Source organism: Siniperca chuatsi, linkage group LG21 (assembly GCF_020085105.1).
Source record: "Siniperca chuatsi isolate FFG_IHB_CAS linkage group LG21, ASM2008510v1, whole genome shotgun sequence".
Lineage (NCBI taxonomy): Eukaryota > Metazoa > Chordata > Actinopteri > Centrarchiformes > Sinipercidae > Siniperca > Siniperca chuatsi.
The window spans coordinates 11,716,602-11,729,921 of NC_058062.1; the positions used below are offsets into that span (position 1 = coordinate 11,716,602).

Consider the following 13,320-nt stretch of genomic DNA (forward strand, 5'->3'; position numbering starts at 1 on the left):
AGCAGTTGTGATGGTGCATATGAGGGAGCAACACAAATACTCATCCTCAGATTTTTCACATAGTGCTATCCCAGCAATAAGAACAAGCCAATGTGCATTCCTATCAGATAAAAGGAGAGACCAGACTACAGATACCAGGATATTAAATATTGCTGCTTGAGAGGAGTTCACCTTGCCCCAGCTTAGCCATATGTGGGTCTGGGTTTCCCTCTGCTGGCACTTCTGTGTAAAGACTTTGTGTGATTTAACAGGGTTTTTCCACAAGATGACGCCACATTCTCAGGATTTCCCCAACAGAGCACATCTTTACTGTATCAAACAGAAAAGTCATTAATGTCAGCCCACTTGTTGAAGTCTGAAATATCCCCCAAACCAACTTTTATCAACAGCTGTGCTGTAATTCTCCCTCTCAGATTATTTTTGACTTATTTTGTTATTATAGTCCAGGGTGGGTTAATAGTAAATTTCTATTTACCGTAAACCAGTGGTGCAAGAAGTACTCAGATATTTTACTTAAGTATAAAAATATACCACAGTGATAAAATACTCTGTTACAAGTAAAAGTCCTGCATTCTAAATCTTACTTAAATAGATGTACACAAGCATTGGAATGAAAATATACTTATTTATTAGTTGATTATATTTTGTATAAATAATAAATAAATGTAGCGAAGCAAAAAGTACAATATTTGCCTCTAAAGTGCAAGTACCTCAAAATTGTACAGTACTTGAGTAAATGTACTTAGTTACATTCCATCACTGCCTTATACATGCTGCAACATTAGGAACAACAGAATGATCTAATGTAAACTGACAACAGCAATGCAGTGACTCTTTGTGAGTTAAGATTTTGTTGACACTGGCATGGTTAATGATGTTGTATTGGACGATTATACACACATTTCAATTACAGTACAGTCAATACAACACACAACGAAATGATCTTTGTGTGAACTGAACACAGGGAACATTCTGACAAGAGTGTTTACAAAAACAGTAAAAATTTTACATCATAATTATTATTACTGGTTCCAGATGGAGGTCTACCTAAAAAAAAACAAAAAAAACAAGTCAGTGTAAATATATTTACTTCCTGATTGTGATCTCGGCAATCACCACAATTTTACAATCATGTTTTAGCAGTTGTTTGATAGCCTATATTCTAAGATAAATTAATAAATTTAGATCCAGGTATAATGTAACTTTGGCCAATGCTTCTGCATGCGTTCATAAATGTGTTACAGTCTGTTTCTTTGACCTATAACTTATGTTTTGTTTTATGTTATCATAATCATCATTATTATATCATTATTATGGACTCTTTTCCCAGAAGCAAAAAGGGAAGAATATCTCCAATACTAATTATTTTGTTTATTTCGCTACGCATGTTTAAATATTTTAAAGATAAAATGAAATAGGATGTACGCCACTTTATATTATCTTTATTGCGGTTGTTATTTTACAGGGATAACTTGCAGCAAATTGAAGTTGCACGTCATCAAGGACATTTGGCAGATAGCCTGCTGTTTCTGTGGCAATCCACATATTGTCACATGACAGTGGATAACGCCGCTGTTATGTAACAACATGTCGGCTGCGTACACCGGCGCTTCATCGTACGATTCAACCTGTGTCAAGTCAACCATAGTAAACACATATTTTCCTGTTCGGACTTTTCAAAATAAATTCAGTGATCACAAAGACGTGTTGCATTTAGTTTTATGAACAGCGCGCTCTTCCTTCGTGGTTTATCTGCTTTCTTTGGCCGACTTGACGTAACGGGAGTCGTGCGTCGCTGCGTCGCCGCTAGAGGAGGCGTTGGTGCACCGCACTCCTGCTGCTGTCGCTGGTGCTGGTTCTGCTGCTGTCACAGAGACCGGCTGTCCTGAACCGAAAGGGGGCAAACAACCGACACGGTCCGCTCACCATCTCATTCGGAGGGAGTCCCTCTGTAGCTATTCAGAGATTACTCACTCAGCTTCAAGATGATCAAGAACGGACATCACCACCACCAAGTGAACACAGCAGCCGGGACAGATGCAGGGACGATCCCCGGCGCTGCAGCGTGCAGTCCCGAGAAGAGGAGGCGAAGAATCCGGGTGTGGTGCGATGGCTGGTGAGTAACTTAACCGGATGATTGATTGTGTGATGAAGATGCTACAACATTGTTCCTTATCGTTTGAATGAATGTGTCAGCCACCAGGCCTGCTGCAGGTTAACTTACAGCTCTTAATTCTCCGGAGATATACGCAAAACCTTTAACTGAATATCCTGTTTTTTATAGTCTTCCATGACAGTTTCAATGGCCAGACACATAACCACTTCAATTCAGGATTTATTACATTACAATACTTTAGTACTGAGGCATGTTAGTCTCAATGTTCCTTCTTACTAGATACACTGTTACATAATAACATCGGGACAGATTTATATTGCTATTTGTTGCTGTCATGTCACTCGTCCTAACGATGACCAGCCCTAAATATAAATATTTATATTACTCTGTGATGATGCTTATACTGGCAATGACAGATTACTGTAAGTGCTTTGGACAAAAGTATCTGCCAAATGTATATATTGTGATGTATTATAAGTACCCACTTTACTCAATGCGGGGCTTTATTAAAGTTAGAGGCAACAAAATAGTTGTACAGTATTAGCAGTGATGCTTTTTTATATTAAGACTCTTAGTATGTTTTACAAAATTAACACAATGAGGAACATATTCAAATTAAGATGCCATTATCAAGAAAGACATAGGCTGAATGTTGAATTAATGTGTAAAGTTTCACATAGGTTCTGCCAGAAATCATTGGATTTGGTCACTAAATGTTGCACTATTTAATCATCTAAACTTTGTCACTAACATCATGTTTAATGTTATCATTTAATGAAAGAAAATGAAAAAATGCATTCCTCACACTTCACTAATATACCTGAATGAAACTACAGCTTTAAACCAAAAGCAAAAACAATTGTATAATCCATAAGACTACACATTGAAGCATAACCAAGAATGTCATACTGCTGCAAACATGTTCAGTTGGTGATAACGTTGATGTTTAAATGTATATACTGATCTTCAAGAGGCACACACAAATTAGTCTTAATCACTGGTAAATGTGTGTGACCATATCAATTTCATAAGGATTTTTTTTAGACCAAAATTATCTCAGAATTCTGAGATTAGTATTTCAATCATTAAAAGAGGATGAATGAATACTATCAAACAGTATTAAATCATTCCACACTGATCACACTAATCACTAATTGGTGTAAAACATGTATTTTAATTACATTTTTATGAAGCAATATATGAGCGTTCTTCAAAACAATAACTACATCTCTGTCATTTGCCATGATAAATGTGTAAAAACAATCATCCGTGGTGTTCTCCATTGAACTTTTTCTTGCAATAACACACCTATACCTCTAGGCAATCCGGCCACCGCTAAGGTGTCCCGTAGTCATACAGCACAAAGATCACATTATGCACCTCAGGCCGCTTAGTAACCAGGCCAATCTTAGTCTGATTTGGGATTGCTTTCATGATGCCATAATGACACCCTTACAAGCAGGGTGTCTTCTTTCAGCGTGACGTATTGGAATAAAGAACAATTATATTAGAGTAGAGCCAGGCGCGGTCTTTAATGCATACAGGCGATGGATCAGCTGTGGGAAGGGCAAGGGCTAACCATGGAAAATTAGCACTTGTATTCACATCAATTGGCAAAACAACAACATGTACAACAAAGGCCAACAACAAAAATGAGCTTTGTTCACTCTGCTCCTCCAGCTAAATGTCTAATATCATATATTAAATAACCAATATCTGAAGGCGAGTCCATAGTAAAGCTGGGCTGTACAGGATCAGATCCAGAATACTTCTTTGCTGCTGCCTGCTTAACAGAACCAACAAACTGGCCAATGTCAAAATATCAGTTTTACATGAAAAATTGTTGAAACCAAGCTAACAATCACATAGTAACTTTTAAAGGGTTAGCCTATTTCACCTCAACTTACAAGGCATACAGTGTTATTCCGTTTAGACATACTGGTATCTAGCCATGCAGAAAGTTTTGGTTTTATTTGAGAGGTTTTAACACCTCTGGTGCTTAGACTTTTGTTGCCACCGAAAACAATGGACACGAATGGAATTTTGTTTGTGCAGAAACATTGTCCACATTCCTCGGTGTGAACTCATTAGGAAATATTTTCCGCTGAAGGTGGAAAATAATGAAAACTTTTGACAGTGAGGTCTTTGGTTTATCAAAAGTAAACGGACATTGCTGAAAACAAAAATTCTTTTCACCCCTTTTGTATTGAGTTGGCAGCAGAATTGTTTTACAGTAACCTAGATATCTCCAAAATCTTGCCGAACTGTCTGGAGCTGCAAAGATGAATCGATCGATCGATTGACAGATTATTAATCGCCAACTATTTTGATAATCGTTTAATTAATCGTTTCAAGCATTTTTCAAGCAGAAATGCCTAATATTCACTATATTATTAGACATTTGAAATGATAATGGGCATTTTTTCACTATTTTCTGACTATTAATCTATTAATAGTGAAAATAATCTGTAGATTAATCGATAATGAAAATAATCATTGGTTGTAGCTGAGAACTGACCCTTTAAGACGCCTAACTGCCTCTTATGGGAGAAACATCAATCCTTGGTGGACAGAGTCCATGGTGGTGGCTCCATGGTGCAGCGGCAAAATAAATGTTTTGAATTTCTGTGTATGAAGGCCAGGATTATGGTGGCTTTCTCTGGTAGAATTCCTGCCATTTAGGTGTGGCTGCCTGTCCGTGCTTTGATGGAATGTTGCAGAATATTTGGGATGCCAGAATATTAACCGGTGGGATGAGCACGCAAAGAGAGCCAATGTCAACAGACCTCACGTCATTAACCCCTCTAACCCCTCCGGCCCACACCTGCTGCGGCCGCTGTAGCTCGTGCAGCCATGCCATCACTGAGCACATTGTTTCCCGTAGTCCCTACTGGACACCACCACGCTCTTACTGACGTCCAGCGGTGTCAGCAGCATGAGAGGAAAATTCCAAGGAAAGAGCACAGTCACTTCATCTGTTGTAATGTCTCCGACCCTGCCCCTTCTTCTCTGCACAAAGAAGCTTTCTTTTCTTATTCGTCACTCTGAAAAGAGGTGACAGGGTTAAAGATTGGTTGTTAGAGAAGTATCATCAAGGAAGAGTGTAAAGTCCACCTCCACTGAGTATCTGCTGAGGCAGTGTCTCATACAAGACTACAAACAAGCCTTGGTGAAGTAACAGTGTGTTTCCCATTCATTCCAGGCTTATCTGAGCACTATATCTTCAGGTATTTTAATTTGGATAAATCCAGTCAAACAGTTTGGCATTCACTTCAATTGAAACCTCACCAAAATGTCAAGATTACCATTTCTGTGCTCCATGTTGCCATCAGTGTTTATCTTAACTGTTTTTTTCCTCCACGTGTCCCATTGTATTGTCTCACTGTGTACACAGATGTCTGTCTGGTTTTGCTCTTGAGAAGCTTAAATGCTGTTTGGGTGTCTGCTAACAGGCTACACTAATTAATATTTCATCATCCCCACGGTGATACTGTCATGATCCATCCCTGCTAAAAAATACAACAGGAATACGGTAACATGTGGGGCATCTAGCTAGTATAACACCCCAAAAGCAGCCTCCTGGTCTTATGTAACTCAGAGTTTTCTTTACTATTCATTTACCTCCAAATGCTCCCCCCTTTACTACATTCTTCTGGCCCTGCACTATCGCCTGTAAATCTCTTGGTTTCTGATGAGCTTCCTCAACAATCAGTGTTTTTGTTGAAGTAGTGGATATATCTGAATCACACAGACAAGCCATGCAGTCTAGTAATAGTTGTTTTTGTATTAAAATTAAAACAGTCCAGCCTGTTTTCAGTTAGCTGTGTATAGTGACACCACAACAAGGTGCAGATGCTGTCTGCCATTAGCATAGCCTGTGGCTGAAAACAGCATGGGATTCTGTTACTGTTGTGACTGTATACCTGGCAGTGCTCATCTATTTTCTTATTGATTTTTGAGGATGCTATTTATAGTGCTGTTTTTCACCTGACTCCTGAGAGTGCTGACGTGTAATATATCCTAAAGAGGACACAGATGCAAATTTAATGTTTGTTTTTTTCACTTAAGCCATCATTATGTTGCCATTATTGCGTTTCTTAGTTAATTGCTGACACAGAATTGCCGATGGTTATATATATATATAGCTACTGTCACTAAATGAATATAAGCAGTTACTCTGTGATCAGATCCTAATAAATGCAATACATTGTCAGTGATACCTGCAGTCACTTTCATCAGTCAGAGCAGTTTTCTCTTTTTTGTGCACATTAGACGTCAATATGATGTTCAAAGTAGAGCAGAAAGAAAAATTATCAGATTGATGTCAGCTGTTGGCAGTAGTAATAGTGATAAAAGGCTAATGCCCATCTGTTCTCTATTACTATATTAGATTACCATGTTAAAATCTCATTCTCCAATCTGTGCTAATCTAATTATCTACAGATGGTATCATAGCCGGGGTCGAGTGAAGAGGGAGGGGTAAACACACTTTTTTTATGTTGAGACTTTGATGAGATATCTAGCAGATCACATGAAGTGTGTGGATTACATTGATGGGTCAATAATATCAGAAACACCGTGAATATTAAAGGATCGTACTGGTAGTTTAGCACATTTTAGCCCATGAACTAAAAAATCTACTGATCTCCTACGTTCCAGGTAGTTGTTGCTTTTCATTTATCTCACAGTGTTTTAATCATCTTTTTTGTCAAAGTTACTGCAGATTGCGAAAACACCTTAATGGTGCGTTCACGAACACCCAGACATCTGAGTGTTAGACAGGAGCTACCACTTATATCTTTGAGAACAGTGTGAGCTTCAAAATGAAAACACATCATACAACTCTAATCCAGTGCACTGTGTTTTACTCACCAGACATTTTCGAGTGTCTTGCTATCATCAGGAAGAAAACACAGTGTGCTGGGGAAGAGTTGTGCGACATGTTTTAATTTCTGCCAAACCTTATTACTGTATTTCAAGATATGATCAAATTCACATGATCCTTAATCTTTGTTTGAGTTTTAAAAACAATCCTTTCCTACAGCTACTGTACCTCAATACGATAATGTAACTTTTGTGAATATTTATATTCATTCTTCTTATCTTTTTTCCTCCCAGCTATGACATGGTCCATTATGGCCACTCCAACCAGCTGCGACAGGCCAAGGCCATGGGAGATTACCTTATCGTTGGAGTACACACAGACAGTAAGGCTCAGAACCATTGACTGTCAAACATTGTCACTCCCACATCTCTCACAGTACTTCTTCAATGGAAACTCTCTCTTGGCTGCTTTACCAGGATTTTTTTTAGGTCTAGCTCGTCTATACATGACTTTTTTCATCCCCACTTGTGATGTTCTTCCTTCCTTTACCATACATGATTCAGCCTGGACCTGCTAGTTCTGGGGAGCACATGGCACCTGTAGCCTCTGTTTATTTTCTTCAGTCCCATCATTACCAGCCAGGCACCAGCTGTGCCCCATACACTTTGGAGGGGTTACTGTGACGGTAGCGCAGCAACTCAGCGACTGTGCCTCTCACCCTCCTATGGCACGCCGGGGCATTCTGACATAATGATAACCCAGAACAATTTCATAGTCAAGGTTAAAAGGTAGATTTTGTCATCATTTTACAACACAGAGTTGTAAAACAATTATTAACGATTAAGTTGTAGTTCCATTTATGCTACTCACAAAACAAATGTTATATACAAAAATGATATACAGTAGATTGGTGAATAAATAATAAGTCATAGAAATAAAACTGTTTTAAGGATTCACAGCCTGAGGAAAGAAGCAGCTCTGAAGTCTGGTGGTTTATGAAGTCATAGTCATGGCCAGCACAGATATCAGCAACCTTTCCCTCAGCTGAAGAGATAATAAAATATCTCAATGACGAAGGCGATGTCGCAATCGGTCACGATAAAACTGCTTATCAGAGTGTCATGCAAATGGAGATTTCTGTCTCTCTGTTCTATTCATCTCAGTTTAAGTTATTTATGTGTGCCAGCAGTATCGTTTGAGTGTACGTGTTTTGTTTTCAAGGTGAGATTGCGAAGCACAAAGGTCCGCCAGTATTCACTCAGGAAGAAAGATACAAGATGGTGCGGGCCATAAAATGGGTGGACGAGGTTGTGGAAGGAGCGCCTTACGTCACCACCCTCGAGACCCTCGACAAGTACAACTGTGACTTCTGTGTGCACGGAGGTACAGTATCATATCACTACCTCATGCCCTTATTTAGACACACAAATAAATGAATAGTCATATTTTGGATATTAGTTGATATAAGCAGTATGTCATGTATGCCGTTGCTTCAGATGATATAACACTAACAGTGGATGGGAAAGACACATATGAAGAGGTGAAGAAGTCAGGGCGGTACAGGTGAGTTTCCTTTTGGAATATGCAGAAGATAATATCAACAGTCAGGATGTGATGTTGTGTGTGTGTGTGTTTCTTAAGCTGTTACATTGTGTATTATGCTGTTACAGGGAGTGTAAGAGAACCCAGGGAGTTTCAACCACAGATCTGGTTGGCAGGATGCTACTGATGACCAAAGCACACCACAGCAACATTGTGCGTATGGCCTTATTCTCTCTATATGCCCTCAGTACACAGTACAAGCCCTAATTCAAACCTCTCTTCTCTTTAGGATAGTTCAGACTATCAGCAGCACACAGACAACTTTGGAAAGGTAGGTACCAAACATATTTCCAGTTTATTTTGATGCTTTGGTCATCACCTAGTCAAAATCAAATCCTCAGCTTCCTACCAAACTATTAATTGGTGCATGTTTAAAATCAAATTTAGCATCCTCTTCCTTGACTGTTTTGTCATTCAGGTAGTCAAAGTTGCAATGTGGGCCAGATGTCAACCATTATTAAGCAAAGGCCTTTACTGTGGACCCACTTTATAATCAAGTTGCTGGCCTTGCCAGTAAACAGTGAATGCCACTTCTGTTCCTGCATGGGGAAAGTAAGTCAGAGTCAGCATGCTGCGGTTTTAAATAGTGTGGAAGCAGTAGAGGGTCTCATTTAAGACTGGATGAGTAATGCTGTGAATTTGGCGAGGGCTGAATACATGTGGCTTTGTAGGACAGCTTTACTGACCAAAGGTGATATAACCACTCACACCACTGGGTGGCGATGATGCAGCGTTCTGGTCTCATGTGCTCAACATGCATGAGTGATGATACTGTATCTGAAATGCATCTGTCTTATTGCTAAACTGTCACTTTGTACTCATTGTGCCTGTTTCTGGATTATGGGGTTCACATGGTCAGAAGGGCCACAGTCCCTGGACGGGGGTGTCTCAGTTCCTGCAGACTTCACAGAAGATCATCCAGTTTGCTTCAGGCCAGGAGCCTCAACCCGGAGACACTATCATCTATGTGGCAGGAGCCTTTGATCTCTTCCGTATCCTTTTGTAACCTCACAAAAAAACAATTACTGGATTTCTGAAAACATAATAACTTTTTTTTTTGCTTTTTAATCCAAAAGCATGTACAGTTTGGTAAACTGAGAAGTTTCTGTAACTGCCATTTATAAAAGCAGCAGTATCACTGTGAGAATGGTGTAAATAATAGCAGTGGTGGAACTAGTATTCAGATCCTTTACTTAAGTACAAGTATGAAAGTATTATCAGTAAAATGTACTTAAAGTATCAAAAGTTAAAGTACTCATTGTGCAAAAAAATGGTCCCTGTCAATGTTTTACTATTATATATGATGTTTCTGGATTAATATTACAGCTGCATTAATGTGCATGTTGCATTTTACTGCTGTAGGTGTTGAAGGTTGTGCTAATTTTAACTACTTTATATACTGTTGGACGTTTTAATCTACAGCAATGCATCATATTCTATAAGCTCATCATATGTTTGTAGCGTCTCTGTCCTGTGAGAACCACATATCTCTAAAAAGTCACCGTTTCATGAGAAAAACAGCCCTGTTTTTAGCTTTGTGACGATGCATTTTCCAGCTAATCCAAGGGGGGTTTAAATTGTTTATTTATCTTAAGAGGTAGGAGAATTTTTCTCAACCCATAAAGGAACACTTCATCCTTCACTTTATCAGAAAAATTCATCATCAAATCACCAAAGTTGGAGATACATGGTTTTCACTGTACAGGAAGGGTATGAAAAATTGTAATCCAAAAAGTAACTCAAATGTAGTGGAGTACAATATTTGCCTCTGAGATGTAGTGGAGTAGAAGTGTATAGTTACATAAAATGGAAATACTCAAATAAAGTACAAGTACCTCAAATTTGAGTAAATATACTTAGTTGCATTCCACCAATGAATAATAGTCAGCTTTTCTGAAATGCACTGCCTCCCTTGACTAGTCTCCTGTCAGACATTGGCCATGTGGACTTCCTGGAAGCAGTGCATAAGCTCTCAGAAAAGCCATACATTATCGTGGGGTTGCACTTTGATCAGGTGAGTCTCCTTGTGCTCTTTAGCATCTGCGTGTCTCACTGAGTGTGGGCATTTTACTATACATTTCTTCTTTGTTCATATTTTTCAGGAGGTGAATCGTTACAAAGGGAAAAACTACCCCATCATGAATGTCCACGAGAGAACGCTCAGCGTCCTGGCTTGTCGAGTGAGTTCTTCTTGCTCTTTCACCGTCAACACAGTGCATTGCATGTATATCTTATTTATCTACAATTCATTTTGTGTGACAGATTTCTGATTGTGTTGTGATTTCTGATTGTGTTGTGCTGTGTTCTTTCACAGTATGTGTCAGAAGTGGTGATTGGTGCACCCTTTGCAGTCACAAAAGATTTGCTGGACCATTTCAAGGTAAGTACAGGCAATACTATTATCTCTCACCTCTAGATAATAATGTTCTCTGCAATTAAAAATGAATAAAATAGTGCATCTTTTTATCCACAGGTGGATCTTGTATGCCATGGAAAGACAGAAATATATCCTGACAAGGATGGATCCGACCCATATGCTGTAAGACGCTAAACACTCTCACATAAGAGCTTTTTTAATAACACCTCCATGAAATACTGTAATCTGCAGAGATGATGAATTGCATTCATTTGGCAATGTTTTCTTCATATCTAGGAGCCTAGGAGGAAAGGAATCCTGCATACTGTTGACAGTGTGAACAGCCTCACTACTGATGCCATTGTGCAGAGGATCATAAAAAACAGGTAAAAAAAGGGTAAAGTTCTTGTCAACTCCAAGACAAATCTACAAAGGCTTTAGGGCAGAAATAGCCAAATGTATATTATATCCACTGGGCATTTTTCTAAGGTATAATAAATGGGACATAGTTTGCTTACTGCTGTAAGTAATATATTAGATAACTTTTTTTCCAATTTTCTTTGTTTGATTCAGGTTGCTATTTGAAGCAAGGAACCAGAAGAAAGAGGCCAAAGAGATTGCTGTGATCCAGGCCATGAAGCGACAAGAGGCAGAAAAGACTAAAGAAAGACCCCAGGCTGTGCTGTAGGAAGGCCCCAAACAAGCACCATCAACTAAGTGTCAACATAACACTAACAAGCTCAATTAATCTAAACTCATGTACAGTAAAATCAACCCTTTTATACGTGTTATGACACCCTCCACACACGATCCTGGCTAATAACAGCAGTCCTTACAGCAGTCCGTTTACAGCCAGGGCCGCATTGTCTGCTGTGGGATCATCAGGTATATTCTGTGTGTGTGTGTGTGTGTGTGTGTGTGTGTATGTGTGTGTGTATCTTCTGTGTATTCATATATTCTGCATAATATGCAACTACATGTTCATGTCAGTCAACAATCACACATACAGACATCTAACTATTGAGTTATGGACAGAACAATGGAAAAAAGCTGGAGCAAGGAAGATATCGCTATGTCTTCAAATGTCTATTTTATGCGTTTGGATATTTTTAATTATTTTTTTGCCTTCAAGAAAAATCTATTTTATTTTTTAAGTATTATATCATGAGATTTAGACATGTGAAGGGCCAGTTACCTTGAACTGTAACAAGGAAGAGATTTGATTAGTCATTTCCGTGGGGTTGTTGCTGCTTTCTGCCCAGCAATGGGCGTGGCCCCACAACTGATCTATTCTTGTATATACTGTATGTATTATAAAGTGATTACAGGCCCTCTGGAGGATGCTAAAACCTCTAGAGAATCAGGGGAAAAAATCATCCCTCTGCATCTACCTTGGGTTGTTTGGACGTGAGAAGGTGTTGAAACTTTGATGGACTCTTATGGGACCTCATGTACATATCAGACCTTGCTCCTATCAGACTGCACTGAGTGCTCAGAAATCATTAGAACTGTTCTGTTTGATCGGTTCAGCAGGTTTTTAACTCAAAAAATGCACACTGTCAAGACATGCACACCTGGCCTTTATGAGTGCAATTGCATTTTTATTTTTAAACCAACCTTCGATTTATCATATAAGAGAACACTAAAGAGTTTTAACAGACTGCTTTTAACCTTTAGTTGTCTTAGTATAACTAGACAGACTACGAGTTGCTCAGTGTTGTTGACTTGATCATGAAATAGACCTCTTACTGTCATTGAGCCCTGAACAATTTAACCTCTGTCTCTGTATCAAATGGGATTAAATAATATATTTTTTGTAGATATATATTTTACTCACCTCCTCTCCATTAACTACTGTATAGATGATTTTCATATTGTTTAAAAAGCATAATAATATGTCTGTATGTGAAGTTGGAATGTATTTAGTGTAGGCTATGATCTATATGTTATTGACAACCTCGAGTTAACAAATACTGTAAAAAATGATTGAACTACAGTATACTATTGCTGATAATAACAACATTTTAATCTGAAAGGCTATTTGTCATCTTTTCACTAAAACAGAAAATATCTGGGTGTAGAAGGATTGTAATGTCTAATTTATTTCTTCAGTAATTGAGGTAAACAAGCAGGCTGGGCATGAGTCACATTCTGAAAGGTTAAGGTCATGTTTTAGACACTGAAATTACCTTTGATCAGAAAAAGTGATCTGAATTTTGCAACATATGAATGAGTCACACAGAGTTTGTTAAATGTCAGGCCATTAAGAGTAGATTATTTTAGCAATAGATTGGTAACCAGCAAAGGTCTGTAGGGTTTAAAAAAAAGAAAAAGAGGCTTTAGAGGAGAAGTTAATATGTATTGCGACCTAAATTGGAAGCATGAAGTTATATGACTCTGAGTGGCCAAGAACATTAGGCT

At 38.5% G+C, this 13,320-nt stretch overlaps 1 protein-coding gene across 2 annotated transcripts; it reads left to right on the plus strand.

The window, feature by feature from the left end:
• The first annotated feature begins 1,578 nt into the window (after positions 1-1,578).
• LOC122868900 (ethanolamine-phosphate cytidylyltransferase-like) lies at positions 1,579-12,934 on the plus strand. Of its 2 annotated transcripts, none has more exons than XM_044181325.1 (13): positions 1,579-2,116; positions 7,235-7,323; positions 8,163-8,324; positions 8,438-8,504; positions 8,612-8,696; positions 8,773-8,814; positions 9,403-9,535; positions 10,475-10,557; positions 10,646-10,723; positions 10,858-10,923; positions 11,017-11,082; positions 11,197-11,285; positions 11,473-12,934. In XM_044181325.1, exons 1-13 carry the CDS (start codon positions 1,986-1,988, stop codon positions 11,585-11,587), a joined length of 1,206 nt encoding a protein of 401 aa, XP_044037260.1. In that variant the 5' UTR covers positions 1,579-1,985; the 3' UTR covers positions 11,588-12,934. The 2 variants fall into 2 exon arrangements, with proteins under 2 accessions (XP_044037260.1, XP_044037259.1); XM_044181324.1 differs by having other exon boundaries at positions 1,767-2,116; positions 9,388-9,535.
• The last annotated feature ends 386 nt before the right edge of the window (positions 12,935-13,320 follow it).